The sequence below is a fragment of the Rhincodon typus genome, chromosome 35, assembly GCF_021869965.1.
Source record: "Rhincodon typus isolate 14 chromosome 35, sRhiTyp1.1, whole genome shotgun sequence".
Classification (NCBI taxonomy): domain Eukaryota; kingdom Metazoa; phylum Chordata; class Chondrichthyes; order Orectolobiformes; family Rhincodontidae; genus Rhincodon; species Rhincodon typus.
Genome location: NC_063366.1, coordinates 24,224,390 through 24,251,151, shown reverse-complemented (window position 1 = coordinate 24,251,151; position 26,762 = coordinate 24,224,390). Strand labels below are relative to the sequence as shown.

At 48.1% G+C, this 26,762-nt stretch overlaps 1 protein-coding gene across 2 annotated transcripts; it reads left to right on the top strand.

The window, feature by feature from the left end:
• The first annotated feature begins 1,545 nt into the window (after positions 1-1,545).
• Positions 1,546-26,550, top strand: LOC109938698 (death domain-associated protein 6-like). 2 transcript variants are annotated; one of them, XM_048616633.1, is made up of 6 exons: positions 1,546-1,563; positions 5,771-6,656; positions 8,153-8,572; positions 10,887-11,823; positions 21,053-21,233; positions 22,094-26,550. In XM_048616633.1, the coding sequence occupies exons 1-6, from the start codon at positions 1,561-1,563 to the stop codon at positions 22,151-22,153; spliced, it is 2,487 nt and encodes an 828-aa protein (XP_048472590.1). In that variant the 5' UTR covers positions 1,546-1,560; the 3' UTR covers positions 22,154-26,550. The 2 variants fall into 2 exon arrangements, with proteins under 2 accessions (XP_048472590.1, XP_048472591.1); XM_048616634.1 differs by lacking the exon at positions 1,546-1,563 and adding an exon at positions 1,806-1,920 and having other exon boundaries at positions 22,094-26,348.
• The last annotated feature ends 212 nt before the right edge of the window (positions 26,551-26,762 follow it).

The window sequence follows — 26,762 nt, the reverse complement described above, 5'->3', positions numbered from 1 at the left end:
CCACCCCCACCCGCAACATCTCCATTCCCTCTTCCCCCTCCTCCTCCTCGGGCTCCTCCTCCTCTTCCTTCCCCATTTCTCTCTTTCTTTCCTCAATCACCCCCACCAAAACTTCCTTTCTCTCTCCTCTCTTTTCTTCTCTTCCTCCCCCTTACTCTTTATCTTTGTCAGTAGCTACGACTTAACACTTATTAACTTACTTATACATCACAGGTTTGATGGGATGTCTTAAACCAGAGAAAGGGGTTTCCAGGGTATGAGTCACATTTTTTTGTGTGTTTATTTGTTTGTTTATTCCCAGTGCAAATGTCTGGAGTTATTGTGATTTTTTTCTATTTGTCCACAAGGGGATGTTGAGGGTAGAATAGAAAAGCAGCAAGGGGTAAACCTGAGGGCCCTTACAGCCGGTTCATGGTAATTGAGCTCCTTATTGGATAGCAGGTGCTTGTAACTTTGTTACAAGCTTGTAGCTCCTGTTGTAACTTTGGAAATTGTTGTAAAGTGTTGTGGTTTGGTGACCAGTCCTGTGGTACAGGGTTCCACAGAAAACAGGGAGACAGATGACCAAGTATACTTTTCAAAATTGATGCTGAGTGGCTTAAATGTCTGTTCCTTGAACCGTTCCCACGGAGAGAAACTCTGTTTTACACCTCGCCCTGTGGGTGTGTTCAACCTTAACAAGGCCTCAAACTGCTGTTAGTTTTCAATGGAATCATTAGTACAAGTGGTTTCACGTTCCTCTAGGCGAGACTTGACTTGGAGTTTGAATGGTGTGCAGGGTGGAAATTTGCAGGCTCTAACACTGCTATGATAGGAACTTGGGTTCAATCTGAACATTCAGTCCCCCACTGTTGCTTTCTGACGTTGCAATATTGAAACTGGGCTGTTATTGGTGAGATTAAATGTTGCTTTTACTGAGTCACTGGTTTTGTGAGGGGATATTTTTAAAACGCGTATGTAGCTTTTATTGTCAGAACCTGAGATACAGCAAAATGGTGATCCATAGGTACTGGACCGCCATCAAAATCTTTCCAGTAAAGATGCTTGAGAGTTCCTTTGTTCTGGCAAAGGGTGTTTCTCTCAAACATTGACACCTTCCGTCTTTAAGAAGCAGTTGTACTTTGTCTGCAGCATTTTTGTTATTGATCAAAGTGCTGCTGTGTATTTTCAAAGCCTTGCGTGATGTGTGGGGGAAGTGGAGATGTTCTGTACGTTCGATTTGGCCATACCAAGATTGAACTGTCGTACAGTAGTTTCACTGGAATCAACTGACAGTTAATAAATCTGTTTTATTTTGTGAAGCCTGAACGCAACATGGAAACTGACCGTGGTTTTGCAATTTCCGGCGTGTACTTTTGTAGCAGAAATTGTACAATTTGAGGGTTTGTCTAACAGTGTCTGTTATTTCTGTAACCCAGATCACTTCTTGGCTGATAGAGATTTTACTTGTGCCATGATGCCTGATGTTTTACACGTCTCTGCATGACAACAGCTCCCCACAGACTGTGCAGGAAGCTGGATTACTTTGGGAATTGTGAAGCTGAGTGAGCTGTTGGTCAAATGGTCAGAATTCTGGCGCATATTTAGCAGCACTGTGTAATGAAAAACGTGCTCTTTATTGAGGCCTGAGTGGTTTTTTGGGATAAAAACAAATCCCCGAGAAACTGAATTGATACGTCCTTTCAGCTCTGTGACCTGCTGGGTTTCAATCCAGCCCCAGACTGATCCGCTGTATCTCTTTTCTCTAGTGGGTACAGATCCACAGCACAAGATTGTCCACTATGGGCTCCTCAGAAAGGTACCCAGCCTGGCTGAGACACGGATATGCGACACAAATGCTCCTGGGGCTAAGCCTTGTTGATTGGACAGATTGGCGGGTGTCTTGCCCTGCGTCTTATCTGGACGTTCAGCATTTACCAGGTACCCAAAGTGCAAATGTGTTCCCTTGCCGTTGCAGTCAGGGCCGTTAGGTTGTCAACATTTTTCGTTTTTGTGAAGTTAAATAAATGAAATGTTTTTCTCGGGCTTTCTGTTTGTGTTGAATTTTGTGGAACCCCTTGATATTGTGTCAGTGTTTTGGGCACCTCTTTACCTGTGGTTGCAATCTCACCTTGGAGTTAGAAGCTTGTGATTTCAAGGCCTGGGCCAGAGGCTAGAGTCAACAAACTATTCTGTCACTTCCAAACTCCCCATGTTCAGGGCAATAATATCTCTAGGTCACGTAGCTAAGGACAGGGCTGTTTGTTTGATCTGTTTTGTGTTGGACTGCGATCACACTATGCACAAATTATGTCTTTTTTTTTCAAAACACAAACCTTACTGACTGAACCCCTGGAATCCCTTGGGCTGTGAAAAATTCCACTGTGTGAACAGTCTCCCCGCCACCACCACCACCACCTTGCAGGCCCCACCCCCTTACTCCAGATCTCAAGCAGCAAAACAATGAGACAATCTTCTGAAGGGATGTTTATCTAGGATGTATGGCTGGGCTATTTAAAATCCTGGTCAAGAAACTCTGAGGACCAATAAATGATTTGTCCTGTGTGCTGTTACTCCATTCAAGACTGTGAATGTGAGACTAATAGCTGTTCAGTGACCTGCAGATTGTTGGCTTGACTGGTTACTTTTATGTTGAGTTGTCACATTTCCTGAATCTCTGGTCAGTTTTTAAGCTCGTGTCAAGCCCTGTAAATCCAAGGAGAGCAGCACTTGGCTGTGAGAAAGTACATGTCCACAGCACTAACGGCGCCAATTAATGTATGAAACATCCCAAGGTGCTGAGAAACATGAGGGGAAAAGAAAATTAACAGAACGACCAAGAGTCATTAGAACAGATGGCTAAAAATCCTGATCAGGTTTTCAGAAGGGTCTTGAAGGAATGAGGTGAAGTCACAGTCTGATCTGCAGAGAGACAGACAGCTCTGCGTTTAAGTTGAGAGATTGGCAATTCCAGCCTGTTCCAGTCATTAGATCCCTTGGAGAGGGTTGCACAGCTGGAGAAGGGACGGGTAGGAACACGGGAGGTGGTCAATCAGCTCCTTAAGGCTGTTCCAGTCTTCAATGAGATTGTGGTTGGTCTGTGCCCAACTCCCAAGTTGGCCATCATTTCTAAATTTGCTCCTGAAGCCGAATGAACTGCGGATGCTGGAAATTAGAAACAAAGGCAGAAGTTGCTGGGGAAAAAATCAGAAGGTCTGGCAGCATTTGTGGAGAGAAATCAGAGTTGACATTTTGGGCCCAGTTGACCCTCCTTCAGTTCTGAATGGTCAGTGGACCTGAAATATTAAAATCTTAACATCTTAAAGATTTTGTGAGCCATTTGTTTACTGTCTCTGGTACCTGAAAGCTAAAGATTAGTTTGTGTGATCTGTCTTCAGAATTTGACTCTGGTTTACTGGAATATGTGGACTCAAAACGGAACCATTGCTTTCCTACCCCTTGAATTCTATTCTGAGCCTTTTCTGATTATTGGCTGTAACAGTTGGCTGTGTAACCACATGCACAGACCTCTACCTCGATGCCTCTTCCCTATTTAGAAGCTGCCCAGTTTTGATCCTTAGTGCAGTTTTTACCCTGAAGACAGTGCTGATTGGCAAGTGGCATTGATAGATCATAAACAGGAACCCGGATAGGTCGATCCTGCTCTTCAATTCAATAGGATCATGGCTAATCAGACATTCCTGGCATCCACTTACCTACCTTTCCCCGTATGCCTTGATTCCATGACTGATCAAGATTCGAACTATCTCAGACTTAAATATAGACTCAGACTCCACCCCCCACAGCTTTCTGTGGCAAGCAATTCCGAAGGGACACAATAATTATAATAATCTTGACAATTTAATCTCCAATTCCCATCCTCTGTCCCCTCGGACAAAAACAGAAATTGCTGGAAAAGCTCGGTGGGTCCGGCAGCATTTGTGGAGAGAACTCCGTTAACGTTTTGAGTCTGGTGACACTTCCTCCGTCTCTCTGCTGTTCTGCCAGGTTTCAGTCATTTGTCCTGATAGCACCTCATATAGTTGGTGCTAAATCCTGTTTGATAATGCTTCAGTGGAGCACCTTGGGATTTTGAAATGCAAGTTGTTCTTGAGAACTTCTGGCATTGACCCAACTGCTCAGGACAGAGACCTCCCACTCTTCATCTATTCAGAGCCCAGTCCTTTAATAAATTGCTTAAAATCTCATTAAAATTCCTACATATGAAGATTCTGAAATTGTGCAATGCATATTCCGGCCCTCCCAGCTTGGGGATTCGTTTTGTTATCCAGTGAGAAACTTCTGTTCATCCCAAAGTGCTATACAACCAATAAATTAAATGCAGTGACCAATTTGGCACACAGCAAAATCCTGCCTGCAGCGACAAAGTTACTGACTAAGTGATCATCACTCCTGTTGAGGGACATTTTCTGTTGCAGAAAGACTGGGCTTTGACTCAACATCTTGTCTGTCCTGTCCTGCTGATGCAGCAGTATGCCATTCCCTCAGTACTACTCCTCCGAAGTGAGGGGATGGGTAGTGTGATATATATGTATATATATCTTTGGGTGTGATAGACTTGGAGAGATGGTTCAGCTCTTATCAGGGACACCGCCCAGTACAGCTAACTTACCTGAACCGCACTGTGACCTCCAGTGGTGGAGGCCTGTGTTTTGCTTTGATTGCGTTATGCACTTTGCAGCACAGGGCTCGGGTATTATTAGAGAAAGAGACACTGCGTTGCAGCTTTACATTGTGCGCTGTCTGGTCGGGTGTTAGGAATGTAGAGTGTCGGGAACAACCGATTCTCCTGCATGAAATTGTGGTTGGCAGGCAAGTGCATTCTGATGCACCCGGGAACAGGTATTCCAGATCGTTTAAATTGCAGAAAAGGGCACAGGTCTAAGGACGACATGGTGGCTCAGTGGTTAACACTGTTGCCTCACAGTGCCAGGAACCCGGGTTCAATCCCATTCTTGGGCAACTGTCTGTGTGGAGTTTGCGCATTCTACCCGTATCTGCGTGTGTTTCCTCCGGGTGCTCCAGTTTCCTCCCACGGTCCAAAGATGTACAGGCTAGACGGATTGGCCATGCTAAATTGCCCCATGATGTTCAGGGATGTGTAGATCAGGGGGATGGGTCTGGGTGGGATGTTCTGAGTTGGTGCGGACTTGTTGGGCCAAAGGGCCTGTTTCCACACTGTAGTGATTCCATGATCAATTTTAATCAAAGATTCCCATGGGAATGTAGCCGGGAAACAGTCTCCTCCAGGCTCCAAAACAAAAAAACACAATGTCAGGTCACATTCCTTGGTGCGTTTTTGCTCCCCCCTCCCCGGATGCTCTTTGGTCTGTACATGGTCACCTTGGATCCTTGTTGGGAAGGGAAATGGTAGATGTTGTCTTATGGCTCCCTGGGCAGAATGCCAGTGTCATTTGGCAGAATGCCTTATCGCCAGAGCAAGCACCAAGCTTGGCCAATGGTGAGAAGGGGATCTTCTCGCAGCACTCTGTGCTGTAAGGACTGTTCTGCACACTGCAGCTCTTTGCCGTATCCAAAACCTGCAGAGCTATGTGCTCGGGGGGATAGGGAGGTTTTACACTAAAGCTCAGGGCAGGTTCTGCAAAGATGCGGTGGGGAAACAGTCTTACTGTGTGGTGCACACATTGGAAACCGAGTGAAGCTCCTTAGTCTGTGTGTGTTTGACCTGTAATGCCTTGTCTGTGCAGGCGAGTTACAATGGCTGATTAATGCTTCTCCTTCTTGTTCCCTCCCTGTCCTGTCCCTGCAGTTTGTGGAGTTCTGTGGGACTTTAACGGAAGAGAACCCGGAAGTGATCCACTTCCTGCAGAGGAAGTACAGCAAGGCCTTCCCGGATTATTTGGCCTCCACGGAGTTCCGCAATGTGCTGGGCCGTTGCCTCACCCGGGTCCAGGGCAAGAAAAGCAAAGTGTTTGTTTACATCAACGAGCTCTGCACGGCCTTGAAAGCCAACTCTCAGAAAACCAAACTAGCCTTGGCCAGCAGGGAGAATTCCAAGAAGGCAGCAATGGCTGGGCCAGGCACTCCGTCCGTCCAGGATGACAAAGAGCTGGGCGCGTGCCCGACTCAGACTGATGGCCAAACGGCAGATACAGCCTCCCCGTCGGTGTCTCAGTCTGAACCCGACAAGAAAAAACGGACGGGCAGCGGATCCCGCCGCCAGATCCGCTATTTGGAGAACCTCCTGAAGGTCTACGCCGACGAGATCAAGCGGCTCCAGGAAAAGGAGCTGGATCTGAACGAACTGGAGGACCAGGACTCCTCCTACATTCAGGAGCACCGGCTGAAGAAGAAGATGGTGAAGATCTTCGAGAAGCTGTGCGAGCTGAAGAACTGCTCGAGCCTGACGGGCCGCGTCATTGAGCAGCGCATCGCCTTCACTGGCACCCGGTACCCCGAGATCAACCGCAAGATCGAGAGGTTCATCAATAAGGAGGATCACTTCCCCGATTACCAGGACATCCGCAACATCATTCAGAAAGTCAGCGTCAAGCACTTGCTGGGACTGAGGCAGAGGCAGATCCAGAGCATGGCGCAGGATGTGTTCCGAGAGGTTGGTAATCGCCTGCAGGAGCGGCGGCACCTTGATTTGGTGTACAACTTCGGAAGCCACCTCACGGACGATTATAAACCAGGTGGGTGTGTAAGGTGGGGATGGAGGGGATCTCATCCTGCAGTGTTTGGAACATATCCCTCCAGTTACCTCCGTGTCTGTTTATCCCACTCTGGGTGGGGAGGGCGTTTGCTCAGTGCCAAGTGAAGCAACAGCTGCCCTCTGCTCTGAGCCACTCCATCCTGACCTCAGTCCCGGCACCGGAGTGTGGTCGCCCGTGAGGCGAGGGTGGGGGGAGCGGGAATGACGCTGTGGAGTCCTGAGAGTTCCGAAGAGGAGTCCTGTTGGACTTGATGCACTAACTCTACTTCTCTCTCTCTCTGGGTGCTGCCAGAGCTGCTGGGTTTCCGTGCCTGGGACATAGTGCAGTGCGATTATATCATTTCCCTTTGGGAGATGGCACTAGGCAGGAAGCGTTTCTCAACTGCAGAAAGTCCTGTGATGAAGAGGAACAGAAATAGGCAGATCATCTCAAGCTTCCTCTGTTACTGAGTAAGATTTTGGCTGATCTGATTGTGGTATTAACTCCACCTTCCTGTCTGTCTCCCTAGCCCCTCCACTCCATTATTCATTAAAATCCTGTACATATTGTCTAGAAGTGGGAGTCAGCCTTCAAACCCGCTCCATTGTTTAACAAAATCGTGACGTATCTAAATTTTAACCTTCCCCACTTGATATTCTTGTCCGCCTGATAACCTACCACCCCTTTGCTTAGCAAGGATATATCTACATAAAACGAAGAACAGTACAGGCCCTTCAGCCCTCTAAGCCTGCACTGACACATTTTGCCCTTCCATACTAAACCTGTTGTCACTTACAGGATCCGTATCCCCCTGTTCCCTTCCTATTCATGTATTTGTCCGGGTGCTTCCTGAATGCTTCTGTTGTGTTCAAAGGCATTCAACCTTCTAAAGATAAATAAATTCCCCTTGTGTCTGACTTAGATGAGTGACCCCTTGGATTTAAACAATGATCTCATTCTCGATATCCATCCCCTCCCCGTATCGACTATGTCAAGGCCCTGAGGCATCTTTTATATTGGTTAGCAAGTGGGCTCTTGTATATTTGCCATGCTCGTATCAATTAGTGCTCTCGTCTCATCGTATGAAGTGTTTCTCTTCATATTGCTGATTGCTGTGTGTTGCCTGACTCATGTGAGACTGAAAGCTTTGACAAAATATCTTTTCGTTGCCGTACCTCTTGGCATCTGCCCTGTCGAGTTCCCCGTTGGAATGCTTCACTAGAACAAGCTCTTAGATACTTTTAGGTCCGTCCTGCTCAACCCTTCCTTTTGTAAGGAGGCTGCTTTGTTCCAGAAATGAGCTAGCTTCCTTTTGATGAAGCTTGTTTCCGTTCCGTGTTAGCACTGGGAGTGGGTTGGAGGCTCCCCTGAGCGCTGTGTTGTGAATCGGGTGAAGATGCTGTGTTTGTGTGGTGACCCTGGAAAGAGACTGAGCTGTTGGTGTAACTTGGCCTGCTGCCCAGCGCCACAGTATAACGTATGTTTCTGTTTCCCAGGGAAGGACCCAGCCATGGCGGACACGGCCTTGGAGAGGAGGCTGCGGTCAAACCGGACCATTGCTCTTGGCCGCCTCGATGAGGTGGTGAGGAAATACGCCGAGATCCAGGACATCAGCGAAATAGAGGAGGAGGAGAAGAGGAAAAAGAAAAGACTTTTGCAGTCGGCAGTCACCTCCACCTCCGAAACAAACACAGACGGAGTCAAGGAGGGACAGGAGAAAGCTCAAAAAGTGAGCGAGACTAAAGAGGAAGAACCAGAGGAAGATGGTCGTGGCTCCGACGAGGAGGAAGAGGAAGAGGACGAGGACGAGGAGGAGGAGGAGGAGGATGATGAGGACCTATCATCAGATCCCGATATCGAGGAGGAGCTGTCAAAGATTGAGGAGGTTGTGGCAGCTGAGGATGAACCACAAGAAGGTATCTGTATTCTGATACGTAGTGCTTTAGATGTGCCTTGTCCCTTGTCCCTTGCCCATTCCAAACCAGGAACTGGAGGAGACCCTTTGTCCCCTGCAGCCTGTTCCACCCCCACCATTCAAACCAAGCAAGCAGTTGCCTTGGATAGTTTGTGATCCAACCTACATGGCACACTGTGGGAGAGAATTCCCCCGAGTTGACCACTTTTATTCCCAGAAATCCTTCCTCATCTCCATCTTAAATGGGAAGCCTTTTAATTTTAAGCTCTGCCCCACGTATTCCCAAGCACAGGGAAGCATCCCTTCAGCATTCATCCTGTTAGGATCTTCAATCACAACTCATCCCTCTAGAGCAGAATTCCCAGGAACTTAACCTGCTCAATCTGTCCCCTAACAGAACGCTTCACCCAGGTGTTAGCAAAGTTAACCTTCTCATCCCTCCTTCACAAGGAGAACAGAACTATTGACAGTCCTGTACAGTGGTAACAAGATTTTCCACCTCTTAGAGACATTTTCTGAAGAAGGGTCTAGACCCAAAACCTTAGCTTTCCTGCTCCTCTGATGCTGCTTGGCCTGCTGTGTTCACCCAGCTCTACACCTTGTTATCTCTTTTCCTCCTCTTAGACTTGATTCTCCTCACAATAAAGCCCGATATTCTATTTGGCTGCTAACATGTGCCCAGACTCTAAGATCCCTCTGCAGCATTCTGCAGTCTCTATTTAAGGATGTGAAAATTGGGCAGCATGGACAAGTTGGGCTGAAGGGCCTGTTTCCAATCTGTAAACCTCTCTGACTCTGTTTTATTTTTAAAACGATTCCTGATAAAGTGGAGAAGTTCACATGACACGCCATCTGCCAGATCATTGCTTGTTCACTTGCCCATCTCTATCTCTTTACCAAAACATTGGCCCCTTTGCCTGTTTGGTCTTAGCTGTCATACTGGGAAAGGTGCTCCAGTGTGAAGGATACTATGCTAAGAATGTTCACCCAATGGGAGTGTGAGCATGATCTTGTAGATGGTGGACAGGCTTTGCCAGGCAAGGTGAGTTAGTTATCTCAGGAATCCAACTTTCTGCCTTGCTGTTGTAACCACCATCATTACATAGCTAGCCCACTTCCGTTTTCTAGTTGACAGTAACTCCCACCTTCCCATGAGATGTTGATATCGGGAGGATTCATCAATGGCCATGTCAGAATGCCCTGGGGTGGTGGTTAGATTCTCTGAGAAAATGGTCATTGCCAGGCATTGTGTGGAACGAATGTTATTAGCTATTTGCCTCCCCCAGCCTCCAATTGTCCAGGTCTGGCTGCATGTTGGTACAGACTGCTCCTGTTTCTGCGCAGCCACAAACCGTGCTAAACGTTGTGCAAAGGCGCTTGCGGAGGGAAAGCGATTGATGGAGCAGCTGAAGTTGATTAAGTTACAAACGGGTTCTGTTCTGGAGTCCATTCACAAGTAGATTTGTTTGCAAGTCAGAGCGCAATTCAGGACAGCGGAGAGCAGCCACTCGTAAGTCAGGCGTTTAAATTTTAAAACTGTGTATGGGGTCCCATTGTAAATACGTGCATTTGTAAATTGGATGTCTGTATATCGGGGATGCCCTGTTGACATGTCCTGAAGTTGAGATGACTAGCATCCGACAACTCCAGCCCTTTTCCAATGTGCCAGGTGTGACTCCTGCCAGTGAGGAGTTTTCTCCCTGATTCCCGTTGATTCTGGTCTTGCTGGAGCTCCTTGATACTACTCTGCCAAGCACAGCTGTAATGTCGAGAGCAGTCCCCCCCTTCCCTCTCCTTTGTGCTGTTTCTCTAATGACCATTCTTGACGAGCCAATAGGTTCGATCTTTGGGGGGACCTATGTAGGGGGGAGGTAGTTGGAAAAGGAACTGCAGGGCCCCAGCTGTTTCCCCACTTGTGACTGAGAGGTTTGACTCAGCCAGTATCCCAGGGAAACATGCCTGAAGTATACAAGAGACATCTGACTCTTTGGATCACACACAATCTGTTCCCTACCTCATTGCTCCTGCTAATATACTCCTTTGATGAGGGAGCTCCCTGATTGTCAGGCAGCCTCAGTGTCATAAAGAGGAAGCAATTTCCTCTTTGAACTGAAGGTTTCGCTGACATTTAATGCATATTTTATGCTGAATTTTTAAGGGTTAAATATTTCAGCAAATGGCAGAGACATCCCTCTCCTGTGTATTGGATATAATTGCTCCGGCTTCCTGTCGGCCTGCTGCAGGTTTCTGTGTAGTTTAAATCGGTTCAGTGTCTTTCCCTTGGAGAGTAATTACACTGTCCAATTGTGTTTCAGATGAGAAAGCAGAAGGCAGCGATGCCGAGGAGGAGGAAGACGATGAGGGCTCTGCCGAGTCAGCCCAGTCTTCGGAGGATGAGGACAGTGAGGAGGACGCAGAGTCTGCTGAAGGCTCCCACGTGGAAGGAGGAGTGGGACTGGAGGCCGAGGCTAGCTCCAAGAGCGAGCTTAGCCCCGCCGGCCGAATGGACAAGTCCGAGTGCGCTGCTGAGAGTGGGAGCACCACGCCAGAAGTGGTGGGTGGTGGCGGTGGCGGCAATGATGGTGTCCCCGTGTGCCCCGTGGAGGATGGAGTGGGCTCGAGCATCGGGGGCAGTGCTGCTGTTCCTGTTCCCGCTCCCACCATGTGGGATGTGATCAGTGAGGAAGGGGTCGGCACCAGCAGCGAGAACGGGACTGCCCCTGCTGCAGACGAAGGGTTGGCACGTGCTGTTGCCGAGAAGGGGAGCCGGCCTGACACGGAAGGAGGCCCCATCTGCATGGCCGAGGAAAGCCTGGGGAGTGCAGAGGCCAGTCCCCTTCCTGCTGACCAGGAGGTGGCAGAACCTGACCTTGGGGGCCAAACCCAACAGCAGCCGAAGAGGAAGCGCGCTGACTCCAGCGGGCAGAAACCAGGGCTGCCCCTTGTCAGACTGAGCCCCAGAACCACCCCCGGGGTGGGTGAGGGAATGATAACAAACGATGTGTCTGTACGTGACAAGGGCAGTGCAGAAGCTTCCCCGTGTTCTGAGCCAAAACCTTCGACCCTGGAGGTTGAGACGAGCCTGGACGGGAGGCCTCCTGTCACAACAGGCAGCGTGGATATTCTGGAAACTGACAGGCATGGTCCAGATGTCTATTTAACTGCATTAAATGGACAGAAGCAAAATTCAGTCGATCTGGACACGTCCCCGGTCGCAAAGAGAATTAAGCGAGCCCCAGATGTGGAAACAAAGTAAGTAGAAAGATGTTGAATTCCTTTTGGATAAGCACTTCCTGTTCCAATTCTACACCCACACCCTCCCCTTCCCGGTCATGTTGAGAAGAAATTGCCAGTGGGAGAGTAGATCCCCACCGTTGCTGTTTTCAGGTGGGCCTACTGGCTGTACTGACCTCCCAGCCAGCAAACCCGCTCTGTTCCTTCTGTGGCAATGGGCTATGAATGCCTGTGGGAACTGACCAGCCACGGACTAGAACAGCTGGAGCTTCCCCCACCCCTCATCATTCACCTGGGTCACTCCCACGTGTTAGAGATGTCTGTTGATGAAAGGCATCGAAGGGAGTGCCTGGGGGGATGAGAAAGACAGGGCTGGTTGTTTTCGGCCATAGACAAGTGGATGGGGTGGGGTGGTTGAGAGTACTGTCAGTACATTTGAGGAAACTGCCATCCTCACCTGGTCTGGCCTACACATGACTCCAGTCCCACAGAAACGTGTTTGACTTTCATTTGCCCTCTGCAATGGGCTAACAAGCTATTCCGTTACACCACTGACTACAAAGTCTCAAAGAAATGAAACCGGATAGATCACATGGCATCGAGTTAGGCACCGGAAAAGACAAAAGCAGAAACAGCCCTGTCGACACTGCAAAGTCGTCCTTACTAATTCCTGGGGGTTAGTGTCAAAACTGGGAGAGCTGTCTCAGACTAGTCGAGCAACAGCCTGACACGGTCATACTCACAGAATCGTACGTTAGGCAATGTCCCAGACACCACCATCACCATCCCTGGATATGTCCTGTATCACCGGCAGGACCGACCCAGCAGTGGGGGGGCGGCACTGTGGGATACAGTCGGAAGGGAGTTATTTTGGAAGTTCTCAACATTGACTCCAGATTAAACATAAGGAATGCTCCTGCTGATTACCACATACTCTCCTCCCTCAGCTGATGAATCAGTACTCCTCCATATTGAACAACACTTAGAGGAAGCAATGGGGATAGCAAGGGCACAAAATGTACTCTGGGTGGGAGATTTCAATGTCTAACACCGAGTGGCTCGGCAGCAGTACTAATGATCGAGCTGGTCGCGTCCTAAAGGACACAGCTGCTAGACTGGGTCTGCAGCAGGTGGTGAGGGAACCAACAAGAGGGGGAAGTATACTTGACCTCATCCTTACCAATTGTCAGCTGCAGATGTATCTGCCCATGACCGTATCGGTAAGAGTGACCACCGGATAGTCCTTGTGGAGACGAAGTCTCGCGATCACATTGAGAACAACCTCCATCGTATTGTGTGGCACTATCACCGTGCTAATTGGGACAGACTTCGCACACATCTAGCAACTCAAGACTGGGCATCCATGAGGCGCTGTGGGCCGCCAACAGCAGCAGGATTGTACTCCAGCACAATCTGTAACCTCATTGCCCGGCATATCCCCCACTCAACCATTACCATCAAGCCAGGGGATCAACCTTGGTTCAATGGAGAGTGCAGGAGGGCATGCCAGGAGCAGCACCAGGCATACCTGAAGGTGAGGTATCAACCTGGTGAAGCCACCAAACAGGACTACTTGTACACCAAACAGCAAAAGCAGCAAGTGATAGACAGAGCTAAGCGATCCCACAACCAACAGATCAGATCTAAGCTCTGCAGTCCTGCCACATCCAGTTGTGAATGGTGGTGGACAATTGAATAACTCACTGGAGGAAGAGGCTCCACAAATATCCCCATCCTCAATGATGGAAGAGCCCAGCACATCAGTGCAAAAGATAAGGCTGAAGCATCCGCAGCAATCTTCAGCCAGAAGTGCCGAGTGGATGATCCATCTCGGCCTCCTCCAGTGGTCCCCAGCATCACAGATACCAGTCTTCAGCCAATTCCATTCACTCCACGTGTTATCAAGAAACGGTTGGAGACACTGGATACTGTAAAGGCGACGGGCCCTGACAACATCCTAGCAATAGTACTGAAGACTTGTGCTCCAGAACTTTCCATTCCCCTAACCAAGCTGTTCCAGTACAGTTACAACACTGGTACCTACCCGACAATGTGGAAAATTGCCCAAGTATGTCCTGTACATAAAAAGCCGGACAAACCCAAACCGGCCAATTCCCGCCCCATCAGTCTCCTCTCGATCATCAGTAAAGTGATGGAAGGAGTCACTATCAAGCAGCACCTGCTCAGTGACGTCAGGGCCACTCAGCTCCTGACCTCATTACGGCCTTGGTTCACACATGGATAAAAGAGCTGAATTCCAGAGGTGAGAGTGACAACCCTTAACATCAAGTCTGCATTCGACTGTGTTCTTACCCTTGAAGGTGGGGGTGAGCTGCCTTCTTGAACCACTGCAGTTAATGTGCTGTGGGTTGACCCACAATGTCCCTTAGGGAGGGAATTCCAGGATTTTGACCCAGCAACTCTGAAGGAACAGTGATATATTCCCAAGTCAGGATGGGGAGGGGCTCGGAGGGGAACTTGCAGGGGGTGGTGTTCCCATGTATCTGCTGCCCCTTGTCCTTCTAGATGGAAGTGGCTGTGGGTTTGGAAGGTGCTGCCTGAGGAGCCTTGGTGAGTTTCTGCAGAGCACCTTGTAGATAACAGCAGTGTGTACAGTGTCGGTGGTGTGGTGGGAGTGGGGGGTAGTTATTTTGAGGAAGGACAGTAGAGTTCTCTGGGTCTGGAGTCCAGGCAGATACTTAACGCCCAGCCCACATCCAGGGGAGGGGCCTTCCTTGTTGGAGTATCACTTTGTGGGAGCTTGCTGGGCAGAAAATGGCTGCTGCAATTCCTGCCTTCCGACAGTAGTGATCCTCTGAAAAGTACTTGATTGGCTGTGCAGGGGATCTGACATGCCCAGTGGTCGAAGTGCTGTCTAAATGCGATTCTGGTCCAGAGACATGCTGTAAAAATTTGTGTGCAGAGTGTCTGCAGACCTGCTGAATGGATACCAATCAGCTGGCTCAGTATCAGTGAACTGCTGAAGGCTTTGTGTGCTCAATTTGTCAAAATAGTGAGGTGTTCAGTGTTGCTGACCAAAACTGAAACATAGCTGGAGCCCTTGCCTTCAAAGGGAATGAATGAACTCTCCTCCCTCTCTCTGCCCCCCACCCTCCTCTCCTCTCTTCTCCTCTCTCTCTTCCCCCCCCCCCCCCCCACTTTACGTTTCTGTCTGGTCTGTGGTTTTATCTGAGAGAGGGCTGTGCTCAAACAGGGGACAGCTGCTGTTCAGTTAGGGTTAAGCATTCCCATGGGGCTCAGTAAAGAGCCTGGATGTGTGCCGTTGGCAGCCTGTGCCCCCTCGGCACTGCATAATTATGTGTGAGCGCGCGCCATCACTTTCCCAGCAGCACCTGTGCAGTAGATGCTGCTGGTCAGTGACACCCAGGTCCCATGAGCGAATGTGTTTTAAAAAAAAAAACACTGCAACCACACAACGCTCTCCGGGTATCTCCCTCAAGACTGCTGTGTCATCTGTAATTTCTCTTAAACCTAGCTAATGTCAATTTCCTGCCAGGAATGATGTGGAAACAGTGGGTTTGAGGTGATAGACTCTCAGAAGGTCTGTATGCTGAGGGATAACATGTTAATAATACAGTCCTTCTCTAGCCTGCTCGCTACTTGTAGGTTCCTGCAAGATTCTGAGCTGAACTCTCCTGGGAGGACATCTGGTCAGGAGTTGGTGAAATCTGGTTAATCACAGGGCTGTGCACTGAGGATTTATTTTATCTGTCATTAGGGGCTGAGTGTTTGAGCAGATGGAGAAGCATGAGCTGATCAGAGAGTTGGTGTGGATTTGTAAATAGTTAGTCATGTGTGATTTTGTTTAATTGAATAATGTTGGGTAGGTCTGCAGCAGCTGTCGGTGCCGAGGTACTTGGAACCAGAGCTCCGATGTATTTTTGGTGGTTGACATTGTTGAGAGTTTTTGTCAGTGTAGAGTTGTGGTGTGGTACCTGGCCTCCTGGCCCTTGTGTTATGAGAGTCTGAGTTGAGTGGGTTTAGGAATGTTGCATTGGAGGTTCACACAGATCAAGCTGCCGCTTTTACTGTTGCTGCTGAGTGTATGCGCTCCAGCTCAGTCCTTCCTGCTCTCATGTTCCAGCCAGGGCTTGTCGTCTTTAACAGATGCTAAACGTTTCTCGCTGCAATGATGGGTGATCCAGTTACAAACAAATAGGCTTCCTCAAACAAACCTCCTCATGCAGCCACTCTGCTACCTTCGCCACTCCTGCACCTCCTTGATAAGGTGAGTTCCCTGACCCAGTCAGCCACCACAGTAAAGAAACAACTGGTGACACTGGTTACTGCAAAGGCTATGGGCCTTGACAACATTCTAGCAGTAGGACTGATGACTTGGGCTTTAGGAATGTCCTGTACACACCCGAACAATGCAAAGCCAAAACTTGGCTAATTATGTCCCATCAAGTGATACCATGTCAGCAAGAATAACCATGCTCCCTGACAATCATTTGGTTTTCAACAGGAATAGTCAGCTTCATTTACAGCCTCAGCTCAGAGGTGATCAGGGTCACATTGACCGGGTGTGGCAGTAAGGAGCCTGAAGAAAGCTGGAATTGATGGTTGGAGTCATATCTGGTGGAAAGGAAGTTGGTTGTGATTGTTGGAGGTCAGTCATCTCTGCAGGAGTTCCTCAGGGTAGTGTCCTCAGCCCAACCATCTTCAGCTGCTTCATCAATGGCCTTCCCTCCATCATAAGGTCAGAAGTGGGATGTTTGCCGATGATTGTACAATGTTCAGCGCCATTTGTGACTCCTCAGATACTGAAGCAATCCATGTTCATGAAAGGAATAATTTGATTAGGGATAGTCAACACGGTTTTGTGAAGGGTAGGTCGTGCCTCACAAACCTTATTGAGTTCTTTGAGAAGCTGACCAAACAGGTGGATGAGGGTAAAGCAGTTGATGTGTATATGGATTTCAGTAAAGCGTTTGATAAGGTTCCCTATGGTAGGCTATTGCAGAAAATACGGAGGCATGGGATTGAGGGTGATTTAGCGGTTTGGATCAGAAATTGGCTAGCTGTAAGAAGACAGAGGGTGGTGGTTGTTGGGAAATGTTCATCCTGGAGTTCAGTTACTAGTGGTGTACCTCAAGGATCTGTTTTGGGGCCACTGCTGTTTGTCATTTTTATAAATGACCTGGATGAGGACGTAGAAAGATGGGTCAGTAAATTTGCAGATGACACCAAATTCGGTGGGACTTTGTACAGAGGGACATAGATAAACTGCTGAGGTGGCAAATGGAGTTTAATGCGGAAAAGTGAGAGGTGATTCACTTTGGAAGGAGTAACAGGAATACAGAGTACTGGGCTAATGGTAAGATTCTTGGTAGTCTGGATGAGCAGAGAGATCTCCATGTGCATAGATCACTGAAAGTTGCCGCCCAGGTTGATAGGGTTGTTAAGAAGGCGTACGGTGTGTTAGGTTTTATTGGTAGAGGGGTTGAGTTTCGGAGCCATGAGGTCATGTTGCAGCTGTACAAAACTCTGGTGCGGCCGCACTTGGAGTATTGCATACAGTTCTGGTCACCGCATTATAGGAAGGATGTGGAAGCATTGGAAAGGGTGCAGAGGAGATTTACCAGGATGTTGCCTGGTATGGAGGGAAGGTCTTGTAAGGAAAGGCTGAGGGACTTGAGGCTGTTTTCGTTAGAGAAGAAGGTTAAGAGGTGACTTGATAGAGACATACAAGATGATCAGAGGATTAGATAGGGTGGACAGTGGGAGCCTTTTTCCTCGGATGGTGATGGCTAGCACGAGGGGACATAGCTTTAAATTGAGGGGTGATAGATATAGGACAGATGTCAGAGGTAGGTTCTTTACTCAGAGTAGTAAGGGCGTGGAATGCCCTGCCTGCAAAAGCAGTAGACAGTCAACTTTAAGGGCATTTAAATGGTCATTGGATAACATATGGATGATAACGGAATAGTGTAGGTTAGATAGGGTTCAGATTGGTTTCACAGGTTGGCGCAACATCGAGGGCCGAAGGGCCTGTACTGCGCTGTTATGTTCTATGTTCAGGTGCAGCAAGATTTGGGCAATATCCAGGCTTGGGCTGACAAGTGGCAGATAACATTTGTGCCACATAGATGCCAGGAAATGACCACCTTCCTTTGACATTCATTGACATTGCCATCACCGAATCTCCCAATTTCTACATCCCTGGGTTTATCTTTAACCAGAGACTGAACTGGAACAGCCATCCATGTAAGTACTGTAGCTGCAGGAGCAGATCAGAGGCCAGGAATTCTGTGGCGAGTAAGTCTCTTGACTCATCTACAAGGCACAAGTCAGGAGTTTGGATTAAAAACAGGAAATGTTAGAAATACTGTTTAGTCAGACAGCGGCTCTGTAGAGAGGGCAGTGAGTGTTTTGTGCCCATGTATCATTTTCTCCTCAGCTGAACCTTCCTTTCTGGCTATTCTGTCTGTCTTCAGTGACACATTTATTGAAACGGGCAGAGTTTTCAGTGCAGGTTTTTGAATGTGAATTGACCTGGGGGTGTGACTGCAGCTCCACACGGGGTCTGAGTCTTTGTAGTTGTCCAACACTTAGTGTTCCTCCAAGCTGCGTGCATGCTTTCCCGTGAGGGTGAGCAATCTGACCCCACTCCCCGATACAGAGACCCATTCGGGCAGGAGCGAGAAATGGAAATTACTTCATGGGTGGACACTCCCTCCCTGGAGCAAGAATCCTGAAGGTGGTTGTGGACGTCCTGGTGTAAGGCTTCAGGCTAGAACCAGAGGGATTCACTGTTATTCACATTGACACCAGCAACATTGACAGGACTGCAAACTATGCTCTGGCTGAAAGATGTTTGTTCTAACCAGGTAGGACCTAAAATAATACTAACAACTTCCAGGGTGGTAATTACAGAATTTACTGCCTGATAATTGGCAAGAGGGCACCATCTCCAACAAGAGAAACATTCATTGGCGTTATCATAGTCCTCTGCCTCTCTCATATTCTGACCGGTAACTCAGCTGGACTAGCCACATAAATAATGGCTTCTTGTAACTCGCCTCTTATCTCCCAACTGCCTATCCACCAGCTACACGGTACAAGTTACACGTGATGGAATATTCTGCACAATTCACAAGCTTGACCCTGTCCAGGACAGAGCAGCCTGCCTGAAATGCACCACATCAAACACCTCTCACTCCCTTCACCACTGACAGCAGTGTGCACCATCTACAAGATGCTCAGCCAGCACCTTCTCAAGCTGCGGCTCCTTTCGTCCAGAAGATAAGGGACCGCCACTGCACATACCCCTCTGATCACTCGCTGGTATATCACCGTCCCTTCAGTGATTCTGGGTCAAATTCCTAGAATTCCCTTCATAATAACACTCCAGGTACAACATGGCAGTAATCACTGGCCTAACCAGTGTCTCCCACATCCCAGGAGCAAACTTAAATAAACTGCTTTATCAGTGATGTTCCTTCCATCGTCAAATCAAAGTTGGGATTGATCATGTAGGGCCTTCACTATTAGCCACGCTCCAGAGACTGAAGCAGTCTGTGCCCGTACGCAGAAAGAGCTGGATGGTGGCGAGGCTTAGGCCAGTAAGTGGCAAACAACATTCATGCCACACATGCCAGGCAGTTACCTTCTCCAACAAGAGAATCCAACCATTCTATGGTGTTACCATCACTGAATTCTTCACTATCAACATCTTGAAGGTTACTGCTAACCAGAACATGAGCTGGGCACGTGGTACAAATGCCGTCGAGTACTTTGCCAAGGAATCCTGAAAATCTGACTGTAGAGTTATCCACATTGTCTGTTTGCACTGGTATTCCTGCCTGCATCAGGTATTACTGGATGAATTATTCCTACTTAGACAGAGAACTGATTGGGGATTGTCCTTTTAGAATTATCCTGTAGAAGCTCTCTGCTTGTGATCCTCCAGTGGGTTTTCAACTGAAAGCTGTGGTGTTACACAAGTTTCTCTCATCTTCTCAAAAGCAGAAATTGCTGGAAGAGCTCAGCATCTGTGGAGCGAAATCAGAGTTAACTCTTGCTGTAATATCTGTTTTTGTTTCTGACTTCCGGCATCAGTGTTCTTTTGGTATTTATTCACTGGAGCTGAAACTGCTTTCCATAGACGCTGCCAGATCTGCTGAGATTCTCCAGCAATTTCTGTTCCAAGTTTCTCTCATTGCAATCAAGTTCAGTATCTTTATTCTATCTAAACTGGGTCCTATAATCACAAAGTATTGTCGATCTTATTACTCCATCAAGGAATTGTTCTTTGCAACTGCAACATCTTTTGCTGTTGAAGTGAGTCTGCTTTCAATTGCTAAGATTCGGGGTGCATGTCCAACCAATGATATTCTAAAATAATGTTTTAGATGACAGCTCTTTTGTAATGACTGTGGAAAGGGCAGTTTTAGTAATTGCAAAACTGTCTGCATCTGTCACCAGATTCCAGTGCTAGTCCCACACCTGGGTTACAGTCATTGTGTTTGACAGTGTTCCATTAATGTGTGGCACACTCTCTTGAGTAGCTGTCAGTGACGTAGTAGTCTGTATTTCTTCTGACTGATAAATCTTCCCTCTTCACCGTGAACCACCGACCCCTAGCTGTGTTGTATGTGGTCCTGTCCAGCCTAGCAGCTGGTAACCCCTTTAAGGGCTCAGCTTTGAGTTGGAGTTCCGAAATCATCTCCGAGGGTGGAGTGGGGCCATCAAGCGACTGTGGTATCACAGCGGTGGATCTTATAGTGAAGGTTCTGCAGGACTGGGATCACATGGGCAGGGACTCGATAGTAAATGAGACTTAGTCAGAGATGTACAGCACGGAAACAGTCCAACTTGTCCATACCGACCAAATATCTTAAATTAATCCAGTCCCAATAGCCAGCATTTAGCCCATGTCCCTCTAAACCCTTCCCATTCATTTCCCTATCCAGATGCCTTTTAAATGTTGTAATTATCCCAGCCTCCTCCACTTCCTCTAGCAGCTCGTTCCATACACGCACCACCCTCTGTTTGAGAGAGCACAGCGTAAGGAGGCCTGCTCAACAGGTGAGTAAATACAGATCCCCAGTTCGATTGGGAAATGTTATTTAATGTGTGGGATGTTGATAAAGAACTGTCCCTTTTTTTGACTGCAGTTGAGTACCGTTTTAATTATTCGAATCAACTTTGAATGATTTAAAGAAAGAAATCTTGCATTTTTTTTTTACTTTGTGTTTTGTTTGTTACTCGTGTTGGAAACCAGAAGTGTGGATGTGATTGAACTGATGGAGTCTGATGAAGGGCTGGAGGATTCACTGATGGATTGTGCTGAGTCCGCAGTCGGTGTCAAGTCTCTGCTGCCAGCTGTCGATTCAACCCGAGCAGACTCTCCCCTTGTCAGTGTGGTCACCAGCTCTCAGCCCAGTCCTGTCGGGCACCCCAGGGTAAAAACATCACTCTTTCATTCACCATTCACTCGTGTAAAACACAGGGAGGGGGGGCAGTGGGTTATCGGTGTCCCGGTGTTCAACCTGATGCCTGTGGCTGTTTTTTTTGTGTAAAATTCCCTGGCAGGTGAGGCTAGATTTGCTGCCCACTCACTGGTGCTAGTGGAACACAGGATTAAAATACTTATGAACAGTTTCTCCTGAGCTGCTCTACACAGCCGCCTCGTGATTTTGAGCACCTCCCTCCTCCTCTCAGCCACCCCCTCTCCAAGGAAAACAATCCCGACCTCTCCGATCTATCCACGTGTCCGAAATTCCTTGCCTGTTGAACTGTTATCAGAGAAATCTCCTTTGGTGCCCGTGCACCCCTGTAAAAGTGTGACCCCAGTACAGGACGGGGCCTGAAGATGCTTAAACACCCAGGAGTACTTTGCCTAGCTGTGGGCATAGTTTCTTGCTTGGATGAAGGGGTGGGGGAGGGTGCTGAACTGCTGAGAGGTGATGGAGCCTGGGACCTCCAGGCCACGGATGGTGCTCCCTGTGAGCCTTCACTGCTGAAGGCAGTGACCACAGGTGGTCCTTTTCCATCTCCATGTTTCTAAGGCAATGTGTTTGTGGCTGTAAATACTGGGGGTTGGTGGTGACGGAGGGGGGCGTTATCACCTAATCTGGCTGCATGCGTGTCCTAAATCCGACCGCTCTTCAAGTTGCCCCTCTGTTGTCGGTAGCCGCCTTTCATCTCAAACGCTGTAGGTCCTTCTCCTCGCGGCGAGGAGTGGGAAGGGGAGCTTTCATGTGGAGTAACTGTGTGCAGCAAGTTTCCTGACCCTCTTTTGGTGTTTGTTCCTCTGTTTCAGGTGAACGTGGCCACGCAGTGTGACCCGGAAGAAATTATTGTTCTCTCGGACTCTGACTGACACCCCAGAGGGAAGGTGTTCACTGACTGGGTTCCTCAATTGCAGGCAGTACTGTAAATTGTCTTTGGAGCAGGAGAAAGCTTGCACTGATGCTGTGCGCTGCTTTCTCTCACTCGCCTATCTCTCTCTGTCCCCCTCACACTCTCCCTTTGCCCATGTCCCTGGTATAAAATATAAGTGTTGCAAGAGAAAAACAAAAGAGAAACTGCAAGCAACATGTCAGTTTTTTAAAATTTTTGCTTTGTTTCGGGCCTCAGGAAGTTCCTGTCAATGGAAATGTCTGGAGCCAGGCCCAGTAACTCGGATGGGTTCTTCATCCTCAAGGATCGCTCCTATCAACTGGCAGGGGAGGGGGTTGGGGGGAGATGGAATCTCTCCTGTTTTGAGGTGGAAGGCTTTTTTTTTTTAAGTTGATGTATAAATCAATCTACCGTCTTTTGTTAGCAGTGCTTTCTACAAAGTGCACTGTGCAAAGTGCTGTTGATGCATTTTCAGATAGTGAAAGGTTAGCGTCACTTTTTAAAAGAAAAAAATATATCTCTATATATTTAAAAAAACTTGTGGACTGATCAAGTGCTTCACTTCATCCTTTTCAAAACACCTTGAGAATGGATTAACCAGAAAACATTGAAATTAAATTCCAATCTGAGTTGTAATGTTAAAAGGCGATTTTTATAATTAACTGCGCAGCTCCTGTGTGCATTTTCAGAAGTATGTTTACAGTTCTCAATTTTCTTTCCCCTGCTGTCCTGAAAATTTTGCACCTGCCTGGGACACTGTTTTCTGTTGTCCTGCAGTTCCTTGTCCCTTCAGCTCATTTGTATTAGTTACAGCCTCGGTCACCTTTAAGAGAAGTTGCAAAGACGAAGATTGACATTTGTAAAAAGAGACGTGGAGCTGACTCACCAACTTCATGGCTCACTGACCTGACCTTGCAATCTGCTGTTTGTTACTTCCCCTCAGTTGGGGCAAATGGTGAGGCTGTGATGGCCCACATCCCACCTGCAAAAATAAAAAGTGGTTGCACGCAACAAAGCAGCTGAAACACGCTTTGATGTGGCTTTTGCTAATCCCAGAGAATAATGTCTCATGTATTGTGTACAGAGAGAGAGTTCAGCAAGTTATCAGGCAGTGATGCCTCTAGATGAATTAACAAAATAGAGGTGATTTTACTGAAATGTCTTATGAATAGAAACGTGCTCACTGCCTTGAGCTGTTCTTGACCCGTGGTGGGGCAGGAGAGAAGGGTTTGGAAAGAAGATTTTTTCTCAGGACCCTCTGTGTTCTCCTTACTGAGGCTTACTGTGGTTTTAAAGACAACGGTGGGGGGAGCTGGGGGAAAGAGTGGAGGTGGGCTGAGTTTAGCGGAACTGAAGTGCTGTATTTTTGACTGGTATCTCCTGTCTCTGGTGCCGTCTCCTTCTACCACTGTCGGTACATAGTGGGGGGGAATCGTCCCGCGTTCCCAATGGCTCAGGTCTGCACTTACACAGGTTGAAGGTTGGAGATGATCATTCACGCAGCAGTGTGGCGAGGTTTGCTTGAAGCAGCTCAGGACATTCACTAGCTGTCTAATCGATGTGTCGAGTTCCTTCTTATCTCGTGACAGAAGTGCCTGGCGCTATTTAAAATCGCCTTGCTTTAATGAACCCAGAGGCAGAGCCACTACCACTGTGTCACAGCGCCCCAAGAAGTGCCTGCACTTTCTCTCCACCGTTAATGATCCACTGAAGAACCGTCTCCAAAATGAGTAGCAAATCAGCGAGTGTCTGTAATTTCAGAACGTTAAGAAACACTGCCAGCGCATAGGAGACTGCCATCTGTCCCCAGGTAACTGCTGGCTGCTACAGTCTGCTGTCTCTTCTCACAGCTCCTCTTCCAAAACCCCTACCTCCCCATTTCCATCTCAACCATACTCTGTGGCCAATCCGCTTCGGCCCCACTGCCACTCTGTAAAGGAATCTCTCTGCCCGCCGCTCCATAATTAAACTTCCATCTCCTTGGTATGATTCCCCACCTCCCCCCCGTGACTCTGTTTGGGATTGGTAGACTTCTTGATTTGTACAAACACTGACTGATGGAGTTTGACACCAGGCTGCATTGGCACCTCGCAGGAAAGCTGCAAGTCTCCCGGAGCCCACGGCCTTTCTGCGAGGAGCGTTTGTTTGCGCTAGACAGCGATTATTCCAATTTTCTGCCACAAACTCCCAGTTCTACGAAGTGGGGGGTCCTTCCAAATTGGAGGACGTCTCCCCCTTTACTTCACTGTGACTGGGACCCCAATCGACCCCATGCTCAGCTCTGGCCCAATTCCCTCTCCTCTCCCGCTCTGTTCTTGTTAATAATTGCTTCAGGTTTACACCATTGTTCTCCCAGTGTGCAATATGTTTAGTTTCCTTTTCACTTCTTACTTTTCTTTTCCTCCTCAAAACCCCTAGTGTTGAAACATATAGATTTACAAAATAAGAGAGTTATAATTTAACTGCCGGAGCTATGCGCTCCTCTGTAAGCTCAGATCGAGTTTTAGTAAGATATACACAGCCCAGAAGTAGGTTATTCAACCCCCAACTTCCCAACCCCTCCATCTAACCCCATCAGTGTATCCTTCTGCCCCTTTTTTTGTCCCCCCCATGGCTTTTTGCTCTGAGCATCCCTCTCGAAGAGTTCACCTTCTCTCCTGAAAAGTGAGGTCTCTCCTGAATTCTCTTTGGTAACAGCCCCATGTTTATGACATGTCTCCGCCAACGAAGATCATGGAAACACTCCATGGGTCAGACAGCAGCTGTGGAGGGAGTGGGAGCCACATTAACACAGTCCCAGTCTCGCACTGGGTCGAAATGGCCTTGTTGGACTCTCCAGAGTGAAGTGAAGGGAGCTGGAGAACAGCATTTACTCTACTCGGTCCTGAACTTGTGTCTACAGCAAGTTAACTGTTTGGCCAGAGTTCAGTCCCATTTCACAATTCGTGAGAGGCAGAGGTGTAGCGCTGTAACGTGGAGGGTCTAGAGAGTGTCTGATCAGAGGGTCCTCTCCAGTGAGAGGCAGAGATGTAGCGCTGTAACGTGGAGGGGCTAGAGAGGGTCCGATCAGAGGGCTGTCTCCAGTGTTTGGTTGTGGGCAGTGATAACATCCAGGATTGTTTTAATTTTCTGAGTGACAAGGTTGATGTATATGGGGAGTGGGACAGCGCAGGGAACCCCTGCATTACTCCCCTTTGCCCCCCCACCCCCCCATCCGATCTCCACTAAACATCTTAAAGACCCCAGCAGTTTACATACATTTTGACATATAATGTGTGGTGGGGTTTGTGTATTTTTATGAAGCTCTTTAAAAAATATTTAATGAACTTTGGGATAGTAGTGGCATTTGCCATGCTGAGATTTGTCACACATGCCCAATTCCACCCACTAGGACTGTGTCTGCTCCACCCCATCCTGCAGGCCGTTCTCTAATCTGCTAGCAGGAGTTTTGAGAAATGTTCTTTCTGTTCCACTATTCTCTCTCTCTCTCTCTCTCTCTCTCTCTCTCTCTCTCTCTCTCTCTCTCCCCCTCCCCCCCCCGATTCCCTGATTTAACACAAAAGCAGCTTATTCCCTGACAACCAGAGCCAACTTCTGAATGCACTCAGAGAGACACCCCCCCCCCCCGCCGCAGTGCACCAATTTGTCTCTGTCTGTGTTGCTCCCTGACTGTCCTTTGCAGCCCCTGTCTTCCTGTCACTCTCCACTGTCTGGTGCTGTTCCTCCTCCCTCTGCTCGAGATGGATTTATTCCTCTGTCCCCATTATTGCTGTTCCTGTCTCAGCCTTCCCTGCTCTTTGACGAATGTACTGCTGCCTGAGGGCGATCAGCATCTGTTTGCTGCTTCCCTTAAAAATTCATTGGCTGGACTGTTTTTTCAAAGGGCAATCAGACACATTTAGATTCTCCTCCAGTAGTTTGATGTTGGGCTGGTGCAGGGACTGTCGCTGATACTGCCCTGTTCTGTGAGAGACACTGGCGTGATTTCCTGGGGCCCAGTGTGAAACAAGGAACCCACTGCACTGCACAAGACCAGCCTGTCCCTGAGCTCAAAGCAAAGGAGATTTGAGAAGTGGTTGGAAGAGCCCATCACAGGGAGATGAGAGATTGTGTTACTTTTCACAAAACAGCAGAAACCACCAAACTTGGAGGATGCTGTGTTGATTTGAAGGAAGGGGGGGGGGGGGGAGACCCAGGGGTGGGGGGGCCGGGGGGGGTGGGGGGGGGGTGGAAATAAACCGGGATTAAGTGTTTACCTCAAATGTGCTGTATATCTTTTAAGATTTTTTTTAATTCCAAAGTTAATTTTCTATTGACGTCTTATGAGCAATTCAATTGTTGGTTTAGTGTCTCATTAAAGGTACTGTTTTTGAACAGCGAGTGTCTTGATTTTTCGGAAACTGTGCAGACCACAATCCGAGGGATGGGTGGAAGAATTCCTATTTGTAGAGGACCCCTTGCTCCCCTGTTCCACCACCCGCCGGTGCATCAGGATTGAGAACTGCAGATTGCTACATCACATGAAGATGTTGCTAAAGAACGTGCCAGAATTGTATCTGTATTTTAGCTCCTAGAAATTACAACACCAG

What these genes read in the sequence shown, in the direction of transcription:
- LOC109938698 (XM_048616633.1), top strand. An exon ending in CACGGACGATTATAAACCAG is followed by an intron (nt 6,657 to 8,152) that starts GTGGGTGTGTAA and finishes TCTGTTTCCCAG; the next exon opens with GGAAGGACCCAGCCATGGCG. An exon ending in GCCCCAGATGTGGAAACAAA is followed by an intron (nt 11,824 to 21,052) that starts GTAAGTAGAAAG and finishes GTTGGAAACCAG; the next exon opens with AAGTGTGGATGTGATTGAAC.